At 36.4% G+C, this 11966-nt stretch overlaps 1 protein-coding gene across 3 annotated transcripts in view; it reads left to right on the forward strand.

Moving 5' to 3' along the window:
- LOC128985658 (acyl-CoA:lysophosphatidylglycerol acyltransferase 1-like) overlaps window positions 1–11656 on the forward strand; it is a 71862-nt gene extending 60206 nt beyond the window's left edge. For all 3 annotated transcript variants that reach the window (XM_054405415.1, XM_054405417.1, XM_054405416.1), the window contains 2 exons: window positions 5333–5481; window positions 8658–11656. In XM_054405415.1, the coding sequence (XP_054261390.1) occupies window positions 5333–5481; window positions 8658–8900 (392 nt within the window). In that variant the 3' untranslated portion in view covers window positions 8901–11656. The remainder of the gene's footprint in view (window positions 1–5332; window positions 5482–8657) is intronic.
- Window positions 11657–11966: the final 310 nt, after the last annotated feature.

The following is an 11966-nucleotide window of genomic DNA, read 5'->3' on the forward strand; positions in this document are numbered from 1 at the left end:
GGCCGGAAACTAAACATTCAAGTTCAATCCTGTCGAAGGTCATTCGCCCGTGACATATGACTTGTCCCCCTGAGACCGGGCCGGACCATCCGGCGGCCGATCCAACCGAAGCCGAACTAGAGGGAGTCTACTGTACTATATACATCCCCACCCGCTGCCATTTTGTTTTTATTTAGTCTTGGACATCTTCGTGGAACTTATCGAAGCATCTAACTTCGCAGAGTCCCGGTTCACCAGGGCATGTGACACAAAAGTAGGTGGTGTCCTTCCTTTTCCCTTCCTTGTAGCACACACGGCACCTTTTGGTCAATCGCTTTCCATCAGATCTGCGTTTGTCCATTTGGGAAAGTCTGTGCTTACTACCACTGGTCGTTGTGATGGCCAATGGGGCTGGTTTCTTAGGCAACAATTGTTCTATGACTTGTAAACGAAAGTCGTACAAGCTCAGTCGTCGGTTTATGCGGTTAGTCAAAAATTTGTGTGCGCCGGGAAAACCGACGGAAAAAACTTTTGAAGGAATCGTTCGGCTAGTGGAAATGCATTTAAGCCCGAAACCTTCAGTAATCACGGAACGGTACAAATTTAGTTTACGTCATCAGAGAGAACACGAGACAATATCGTGGAATACGTCGTGCAGCTTGAGGAGCTTTCAATGTTCTGTGATTTCAAAGATACTTTAGCGGAATATTTACGAGACAGATTAGTGAGCGGATTACGGAGTGACGCTATCAAGAAGAGACTACTTGGCGAAACCGATTTGACGTTCGAGAAAGCAGTGGCCATTGCTACCAACATGGAGATGACCGACAGGGAGACGGCGACGCTGACGGCGGCCGGGACCACGAACAGAGGTTACACGCTGAACTACAACGCACGGCGGAAGGACGCCGACGCCCGCACCACGTTGATGACACCAAGCAGACAAAAACAACAACAGCATCATCAAGTCCGTCAGGGACATTCAAACTTCAGGAGGGAGGAAAGAAGTGGAGTGAGCAAGAAAGAAGTGACGTGTTATTGTTGTGGAAAGCTGAATCATAAAGCCACAGAGTGCCGATTTCGCGGTTATAAGTGTAACAAGTGCGGCAAAACCGGTCATTTAGCGCAGGTTTGTCAGTCAACTGGGGGTAAGTCACTTCCAAATTTTTCTAAGTATAGAAATAAGAGAAATTACAAACAGAACTATGTGGACATTGACGAGTCTGGGGAATGCAGCAATGAGATGTTTGTGGCTAATCAGGCCAGTAATGAAATGTTACCTAGAGAACAGTCGGAAGGGGCTCACGATTCTATAAACATTTATTCATTAAACAAAGCTGATGTGTGCAACAATGAAAGAGTCAAACCTATTACTGTAGATGTCAAAGTAGAAGATAAGTTTATTAATTTTGAAGTTGATAGTGGAGCCTGTGTTTCTGTGATTTATGAGCAGTGTTACAAGGATAATTTTAGTTTTGTCGAGTTGCAACACACAAATTTAGTATTAAACTCTTATACTAATCAACCAATAGTGCCGTTGGGCAAAATGTAAGTAAACGTTAGGTATGAGAGGAGCAACAAAGAATTGAACTTGTATTGTAGTACCTAGAGGAGCTAATCCCCTGATGGGGAGGGATTGGATCCGTGACCTTGGGGTAGTGATTAAAATACCTAACCAGAGCAGTGATCGTGTAAGCCCTAGCTATAGTCAAAACCAGTCCTTTGGTAATTTGGGGGATATTGAATCCAATGTTGCTAGTGACCTTTACAAAAGATTTCCAGAGGTGTTTACAGACAGCTTAGGTTGTTATAAAGGCGAACCGGCTAGCTTAGTACTTAAAGAAAATGTTGTTCCAGATTCTTAAAGCCCAGACCAATCCCTTTTGCTTTAAAAACAAAGTTGAAGCTGAGATAGATCGATTGGTGGAGGAGGGTATTTTGTCGCCTATAAGTAACAGTGAATGGGGAAGTCCGGTTGTTCCGGTAATTAAAAAATCAGGGGAGTTGCGGTTGTGTGCAGATTTTCGGGCTTCCTCTCTAAATGACTCATTAATAATAAACAGACACCCGATACCCCGAATAGATGATCTTTTCAATACCTTGCAGAAAGGTAAAAAACCTTCTCCAAGATCGATCTATCCCAAGCTTACCAACAAGTATGTATAGACGAACAGTCAAAGAAATTAACTACTATAAGTACAACTAAAGGGTTATTCAAGTACAACAGAATTCCTTATGGTGTTGCCTCAGCTCCGGGAATTTAAAAAAAAATAATGGAATCAATTCTTACAGGTATGCCAGGTGTTGTATGTTTTTTAGATGACATTTTGATCACGGGTGAAAATAATGAGGTTCACAAAGAGAGATTGAATGAGGTGTGTAGTAGACTAAAATCAAATGGGCTAACTGTGAGTAAACGGAAGTGTGAGTTTTTCCGTAAGTCAATAGAGTACTTAGGGTATGTGTTAAGCAAGGATGGACTAAGTACATCTCCATCTAAAGTCAATGCCATATTAAACGCACCTACTCCCACTTATGTCACACAGCTGAAAGCTTTCTTAGGGATGGTGAACTATTACGGTAAATATGTACCTAACTTGGCAACTATTGCATCACCATTGTACAACTTATTGAAAAAAGATAGTGTATTTGAATGGACATCTCCTTGTAAACAAGCCTTTGATTTAATTAAAAGCAAACTAGTGTCCGTGCCAATACTGGCTCACTATGACCCTAACTTACCTGTACAGTTGGCTACAGATAGTTCAAATTATGGCTTAGGTTGTGTGTTGAGTCAAGTACAGAAAGATGGTAATGTTAAGCCAATTTTTTATGCTTCCCGTACCTTGTCTAAGGCTGAGATGGAGTACAGCGTCATTGATAAAGAAGCACTAGGTATTGTGTATGGGGTTAAAAAGTTTAACCAATATTTGTATGGTAGGAAAGTTGTCTTAATTACAGACCATAAGCCTTTGTTGTCCATTTTCGGACCTAAGAAGGGGTTGCCTGCGTACGCAACCAGCAGACTTCAGCGCTACGCGCTCTTCCTAACTAATTACGATTTTGACATTAAGTACGTGAGGTCAGAGGTGAATGCCAACGCCGACTGCCTATCTAGATTGCCCTTGAATATAAGAGATTTTCCTTTTGAGTCAGACGATGTAAACTATGTTGGCACGTATTTGCAATACATTCAAGAAAATGACATTCCTTAATAATGTAAGAGAAGAGACAAAAAGGGACATTGTGTTAAACAAGGTTTTAGGTTATGTTTTGTATGGCTGGCCAAACTACGCACCAAGTACTGATGAGAATCTAAAACCGTACTACCAGCGACAAAGTGAATTAGCTGTTGTGTTGAGAACGGTATTATTATGTGGGGGCATAGAATAGTGGTTCCTCAAAATTTACGGAAGTTGCTTTTGTCAGAATTACATTGTGGGCATCTCGGAATTGTGAAGATGAAAGCCATGGCCCGATCGTACTTTTGGTGGCCTGGCATAGATGCGGATACAGAGAATCTAGCCAACAGCTGTTCACTCTGTCTGATGGTACGTCAGAGCCCAGCTAAATGTAACTTACATGTGTGGGAACACCCCAAAAACGTATGGGAACGCCTACATGTTGATTTCTTGGGCCCTATTAATAGCAAATTGTACCTTATCATAGTAGACGCTCACAGTAAGTGGTTGGAAGTAGAAGAAGTGAGCTCTACGGCAGCCAAACAAACTATTGCCAAGCTCAGACCACTATTTGCGAGATTTGGTCTTCCCCACCAAATAGTTTCTGATAACGGACCACCGTTTACTTCTTTTGAATTTAAAGATTTTTTGAAATGTAATGGAATTACACACACATTGACACCACCATTTCACACACCTACAAATGGTCTAGCAGAAAACTCTGTCAAAAATGTTAAGAAAAGAATTAAGCTATCTATTATGAGTAACGACAGTGTAGATTTATCCTTGTGTAAGTTCTTGTTAGCTTATAGAAATTCTGTGCATTTAACCACCAACGAAACCCCTGCAAAATTGATGTTTAATAGACCCTTAAGGTGTAGGTTAGATTTGATCAGGCCAAACCTACCACAGTTTGTACATGACCGACAGAGTAAGTAACAGTGAATGGGGAAGTCCGGTTGTTCCGGTAATTAAGAAATCAGGGGAGTTGCGGTTGTGTGCAGATTTTCAATTATTGCGATTGGTAATTATGGCGGAAGTAAAACAAGAGTTTTATGTGAGGGCCAACCCGTAATTGTAAGAGACTATAGGGACTGGAACAAATGGATTTCAGGTGTAATCGTAAAACCTCTAAGCACTGTGTCTTATTTAGTAAAGTTGGAAAATGATGTTATTTGGAAACGTCATATCGATCAGATAATTGGGTTAAATAGTGGTATTGCAACAGCTGTACCGGAGGTAAACTTAGATTCGCTGCCAAAGGTATCAGCTGAGTTATATGAGAGGGGGAAATCAGCTGTGGAAATCACCCGACCTATACCCTCTCCACAACATATGAGTCCAACAATAGCCACTCCCACCAGCTCCAACAAACGCCGCTCCAGTTCCTTTTCTCCCCGCCCCTCCAGTTCCAGTAACCGTCATTCCACCTCTCCACGTGTACCTGACCACAGACAAGGTGACGTCATTTCCACACCGAGCCCGCAGCGGGAAGTAACAGCTGATGATAGGAAACAATCACCTGTCAGATCTGAGCGTAGGTACCCAGTCAGGGAACGTAGACCAGTAGTGAAGTTAAACTTGTAAATATTATTGTTAATTGTTACAATCCTTATCGTTTATTATGTACTTTGTTTTGTTATTTGATTTGTTTAGGAATATTTTCCCTCATTTTATGTGTTTACATTGTATTTGTTGTGTGTACTATTGATTTGATTACCGTACTGTTCATGTTTTTGTCATGTCTAATCCACTGTAGGTGCTCATGTTTAAACTTTTAAAATTATAACTTTTATGTCAAAAAGTTAAGGGGGAGGAAATGTAATATATGCATATTGATTTATAACATTTAATATTTGTATTGGCAACAGTGCTGTAACGTATAATTCATTTGAATAAATTAATACCGTTGGTTGAACATTAACCAATCACAGATAGCGTCCTATTCTCCACCTGTCCCGTATGATGCTTCTCCTCGGCCTCAGTTGCCCGCTACCTACATCAGCTTCACTATGTAATGCTCCATCACTCCTTTAATGTCAACCGGCGGTATTCAGTTCATTACAATGCGCCTTCTTATTTTAACCCCGGTCTTACAAGTGCTTTATCTTGTGTTAAGAAATAGTTCAGTGAGTACGGACATTCCAGTTTCAACTCTGATTTTGTTGCAGAAGTGAAGGGGGACTATCAGCTTAGATGGGTGTTGGACATCACAATAGCCTACCCTGAAGGCAAGCCCCTGGACCTTCCAACCATTATCACGGGCTGGCGCAAACCCTGTCAGACCTTCATGTTCTACAGACTGTTCCCGGGATCTCAGGTCAGGGATGAAAAATGTCCTAACCTGTGTCTGAAGTAACATAAGTTGATCCGTTCACTACCAGCATGCTAGATACAGTGCTTCTAAAATGTTCAGTGGTCTGTTGCGGATATCTATATAATTAATATGCTACATGAAACTTTGTCGGTTGAACTCCTCCGCCATTTCTTAACCGATTTTATCCATTGACGTCTCATTGGAAAGAGCGTGTCGCGTAGATTTGCAAACTGGCCTTACATTTTTGACAAAGTCCCTTGGGTTCTGCCCCAGTGGCTTTGAAAGTTCCCATGTTATCCTTATGATGAACATAATTGTTTACATTTTGATCAGCTGTATAATTTAATTGCTGTTATTTATTTTTCGATTTAATGAAACGCATTAAGTAAATTTATTTACTATTTGAGTTTGTGTAAACATAACCCCCAAAACGAAAACGGATCGTGTTAGTATGGTTGTATCTTGAATTTGTGTATTTATCGTTGCTTTGTGTGGCTATGACGGATCGTGTTAGCACGATTGAAACTTAAACTTGTGCATTTATCGTTGTTTTGTGTAGCTATAATTTGTTTATTTGTTGTTTTTTCTTTTAAATGCCTCCGACGCGACGACAACGTAACATAGACTGGAGGCGTAATCGTGATAACTACCGCAGCTACAGAACAGTGGCGCGTAATATGCTTAACTCATCACAGTCAGCACCTGACCCTGGACGATCTCAACTATTAGGTTACAAATGGGAGCTAACACTACCCCTAAAAGACTTTTCGTTCTCAATTGTCAGCACCTGACTCTGGACAATCTCAACTATTAGGTTACAAATGGGAGCTAACACTACCCCTAAAAGACTTTTCGTTCTCAATTGACCCTCTATCAATGACATGTGTTGCCTGTATAGCGAGGCATTTTGAGAAGGAGAAAACCAGCCGGAATGCTTTAGGTTTATCAATAATGAAGATAATCAGGGTCTGAGTTACACAATGGTAATATTTGAGTTGACTCTTTTTAAACTCATTGCAAATATGACTCTTATTCGTTTTGAAATAACCCCTGTAATACTTTGCAATTGCTCGAATTCGAGCAACATGTACACTAGTTATGATTATTTTGGATTTGATGCACAGTTAAATCATCTAAGAAAAGAGTCCTAGATAGTTTATTGGGCATAAACAGTTCTTAAAACATTTATTTATTTTTCACCCCTCTAAGATGTTTTTTTCACATTTAAATAGTTGATTCAAAATAATAGTTTATTAGTCAAGTGTAATTTTAAAGCAAATTGGCATGTATCTATTACTTATTTAATACGCAAGCACGATTTTTGTGACATTTACTCCTCCGAAACTACTGAACCGATTGACATGTTTTTGGTGTCATTGGAAAGAGCATAACGTGAAGTTGTGCAGGAAACCTTCTTTTTAAGGAAATAATTAGAGAGTGGGGCCCTAGGGCCCTTTAAAGTTTCGTATTTCTCCATAAGGATAACAAGGGAGATAATTTTTATTTACAGAAACATATGTTTGTTACTTGAAAATAGTCAAAGTCTACTACATAATAATTGTTGTGTATTATGACTGTTAATGTATACTACATTTCAATCAAGGATTGTGTGCCTTAAACTTTACTCATAATGGATTTCACTACTTTATTTTCATTCTGGGAATAGTAAAATTTAGTTGAGAATAAGTTGCCATATTTAGAAAACTTTACTATAATAATTGATGTATTTAAAATCACAAATCTTTGACATTATTAATTCATTAGACACGAAACAGCTGACCGAGAAATCAAACAAATCATCTACTTCATGTGAATCATGTCTTTACACAAACATAGTTTTTTTTACCAATAACTTGATTCTTTTTTACTTGTGGGTGTATTTTGAGTTTGCAGTTATGAAAGCACCAAGCAAAGTACCTTTTAATGGCACAAGGCTTCATGTGATCAGAATGGTTAACAACAATGTAAAGTAGAATGTAAAGTCCTAACATGGAACAAGTGAGTAAGGACATATTTTGATTTCGAGGATAAAAAATTTGCCCGTCTGAAACAAAGTTACCTTTTAAAATGGAAAGATACTAATTTCAGTTATCTTTGGCATTTGCAGCACAAGCACTTTAATGAAAGAGCAGCAATGTTCTTAGCCAGACCAATTTCAGTCATGAGCAACTATATACTGTATATGTTGTTTTAAGTAAGGCTACATCTTTTAATAGTAGGATAAGCATATTCATTACGGAAAATTCTGACCAGGGTAATATTCCTGAAGGTAACTTTAAGACTAAAATCGGAGTATTTATGGAAGTGCTTTTGTGAAAGAAAATTTTGTTTTTTTGTGTTTATTTTTAAAAGCGTTTTTTTCAAAGCAGCATTTTATTACCCTCAAAATATGCTACATAGGTAGGCCTACATGCTACATTCACTGCCTATTGGTTTGATATAATAAAATTTTTTGTTAAATGTGTTTTTAAAAATCTTAAAAAAATAACTACCCTGTAACATACTTGAACTTGAACACTTATTAATTTACTAAATATAATACACATACAGCTAGAAAATGGCTGGATTGCTTCCCTTCTAATGCTTTATTATTACTGTATTTAATTTTCGACGAGTCAATATATAACACGATGAATTTGTTTTCTAAATTCATATGTTTTTGCGGGGCATTGAGCCGCACAGGTTCGTTAGTATAATATTAAATCACAACCAAAATATACCAGATATTAAATCAGCACAGGTTCATTGGCTGAGGTCATCAAATATTTTCTACAAGTTAAACAATAATTAGAATGGAAGTTGTAACACCATTGTGGACTTTTTGTTTGATATTGATTGCTTGGAACTCTTTTCTTAGATGAGTTAATAAACTGTAGTATCGAACACAGAATACTAATTTCTCAACATTGATGTGACAGATTAAAGCTAAACTGCCACTGCACATGTTTAGCTGTCTTATTTTTTAGTACGGAAAACGTTCGCAGTAGTTTAATTTTGCCATTCTACTACTTACTTCTGAGGAAGCCACCTTGGAGAGTTTATTACGGTATAGTTTATTTACCATATAAAGTTTATCATGGTTTTAAGAGAGGTTGGACCCATAACGATCAGAATAATCTTGAGAAATAGACGGAAAAGAACCCTATGACAGAAGACTGTAACTGTTGTTTTTTTTGCAGATTCCCACTGAGACGGAGGCGATGACAGAGTGGCTGTTCTCGCGGTGGCAGGAGAAGGAGCAGATACTGTCGACATTCTACAGCACGGGAGAGATCCCCGTGTCACAGTACTGTGCCTCCCCCGCACCTCCACAGACTGTACTGCAGGACCCGCTGCGGTTCTTCCTACTGCACGTCTTCTTCCTCACCTCCTCCTACGTCCACTTCCGACTCTTCACATTCCTGTTGGCCACCATCTGGTAACCGCCTCGCCACTCGTCACTCGCCAACCGCCTTATCACAGTTTTAGTTCTTTTGTAAACGGAGAATTTAGAATATTTAAAGTGAACACGGTGAAGTGCGGGCTACATTAACCGACAGATTCAACGTCGTAGACGTATTGTTGACCGTATGTGAATTTGACTCGCGAGCATTTAATTATTTTACTACCCGAGATTGTTTTAGTCATAGCCGAATAGTTTGTCGAACAGAACAAGTGGGTTTTGAAGGTTGTACGTAGTTTTTGTTTGTAACAAATGTATATAAGCTGTAATTTTTTTACTGGATTTGTTTTATGTTTCTAGTTACTGTATACAATGTTGGAAATTCACATTGATTCCAATTTTATGTGTTTTTGGAAAACAATATTGTTTATGTTAGTTCCTATGAGCAATTTTTCTAATTTATTGATTTTCATTCTCTTTTCTCCCACAGATTGACTCTTCCCTATATTATTTTTGTACTGAGTCTTTTTTTACCAACTTTACCCTCGAAGATATATATATATTTGAATTAATATGCTTCCTTGCTGTTATCTTCCTTCTCTATTTAGTGGTAATGTAACAATTTAGCGATTGTGTTTATAAATTTAAATGTGATTATGAAATAGACACCACAGATTTTACCTGAATTAAAAAATAGGAGTGGTTTGGTAAATTATTTGTTCATGTTGATCCTTTCGTTACTTGTGTTTCCATTAACACATACAATGTTTTATACCATTTGTACTATTATCATTGACAATACTGTAGGTAGTCACAAAAAAAAATAAAAAAGTCAAGTAATAGGTTTTAAATATCTAAATAACTAAATTTTAGGTAAACACTAGATTTTTCTAAGCAACATACAAAAGAGTAGGCTTATCGGTAGTTAAACAGATTCTATTAACCACCTTCAGTGCTTGACAATCAATTTGATGCTTTCACATTAAATAATAAACTAAACACATAAGCAATTTAACTTTACACCATCATACTAACTTCTAAAAATTAATGTTAAAAGATATCTTTTAACCCCATTACGATAGAACGCTGATGGTACTCTATGTAAATCAACTTTAAAATACCGCAACAATCAAAGTGTAATAAAACAAACAATCTACTCTGTTATATTGTGTTAAACTTTTCTACTACATTTTTGTACTGATACGCATCTCATCAGTAGAGTAAATTCTGTTAGAAGAAAGTTGTCTTACCAGTATTTTTAAAAATATTTTTTATTGTAGTTATTCTTGAATTGGCTTTTTCTTTCAGCCAAATTAATACCAATTAACTGTCATGTCATGTTTCATAGATATCTATTTTTTTTTTTTTTTCAATCTCTAATATTTATTTCCTGATAGCGGAAATCTCTCACGCTCGGGCAGTAGCCTATGTGAGAGGCATTTCATATTTAATTACTAAGTCAGTATATTATTATAACCATTGCATAGCTATAAAATTGATACTGACAAAGTATTGTAACAATGTATTACTTACTGAAATAAAAATGATTTTGATTTGATTTGATTTGTTAAGATGAAAGTTAATTTATTGGGAATGTCAAAGCAATATGAAACCAATAATTTAAATAATCAAACTCCCTAATAATCTTATTCGTAGAAACTACGATTTATGTAGTTTATTTGAGTTTGACATTTTATTACCTTAATCAAATAAGGTAATTTGTTGTAAACCTGTGGTGTACAAATAAATCAAACTTTATAAACAATAAATATTAATGTATCAAGAGATGTGGTTATAAATGTAAAATTAATATTCTTTGGTTAGAATCTAGATGTCCACGATTTTTATGACATGACTCAAACTTGGCGTACTATTTTCTATAGCAAATTGATAATGATTAAATTCATCTTGTTTTATTTTTTTTAATGATTTATGTATATGAAAAGATTGATTGAAATTATATCCCATCCTTTAAATAGTTAAAAAAAGGTAAATATTTGAAATAACTTCTGAACAAGTATAAAGTATTGTTTTCTACCACAATAATTTTAAGAACAAAATATCATACCGTACCAGGAAAGGCAAAATAATTGATTTTTTGTTGATTAATTTATGCAGGGCATTTAATGCCCTTGGGTGATAATAATTTAGATATGTATAGAGTTTGCAATTTAATTTTTGTGCTGTTAAGAATGTATCTCGCAATATTGATTTGTGTTTAGGATACATTTTTGGTTACAGTAACGGTTTTACTTCATGTACCGTTTAAGGAGTGAATGTTTAAAACAGTTTTACTCTTTAAAAATGTGAATATTTATAAAAAAATGTTACAAAATTGTAGGTTGTAAGCGTACGCAGCTTGTGTCAGGTTGGGATTTATATTTTGTAATAAAATGCTTTCTACTCTTAAGTTGTTAACAAAGTTTAAGACTGTTTATTTTTAATTCACCTATACTCCTCAGGGAACCTATATACCTACCCTTTGAACTCAACTAAGTATTTTGTTTCATATTGAACACAGTTATTATTACACTATTTTAGATGGATCAAACTCAGTGTTAAGGTTTTGTATACACGTTCCAAGCAAATGAGGTTAGGTTGTACATACATTAAGGCCTATTATCGATAGTGCTTTATTAATCGGTAGTACCTCACAATATGCTAAATCGACATCAAAATATCCCTTATGTGTGGCTCCATTTTGTACTGTGATAGGTTTTCTAATTTTATTTTGATGAACTACTTACTGTAATATCGGCAAATATTTTTGTGTAAATAAAGCAAACTTCAATTTTATTGTTGTTGATTTACCCTTGAGTTGTAAATGTGAAATGATGTAGTTGATGTTGTGGATGTGCCTTGGATATTGTTTGATCCTTTGAACTGTATGCATGCAAAAGACACCTTTAGCCATGGTATTTGCTTTGAATTATCAAATATCTGTGTTCAGTGTAGGCCTATTGTGTTTACAAGTTACTTAGGCCTTATAGAACTTACTCGATAAGATGAATATTTATTACATTAATTTCAATCTAAACCGGTTTCTTTCGAAAATACAATTTTCTCTTATTTTATGGGAAAATAATATAATTTACAATAACTTTTG

This window comes from Macrosteles quadrilineatus, unplaced genomic scaffold, assembly GCF_028750875.1.
Source record: "Macrosteles quadrilineatus isolate MER2022 unplaced genomic scaffold, UCM_ALF_1.0 Scaffold_2__2_contigs__length_208266976, whole genome shotgun sequence".
Classification (NCBI taxonomy): Eukaryota; Metazoa; Arthropoda; class Insecta; order Hemiptera; family Cicadellidae; genus Macrosteles; species Macrosteles quadrilineatus.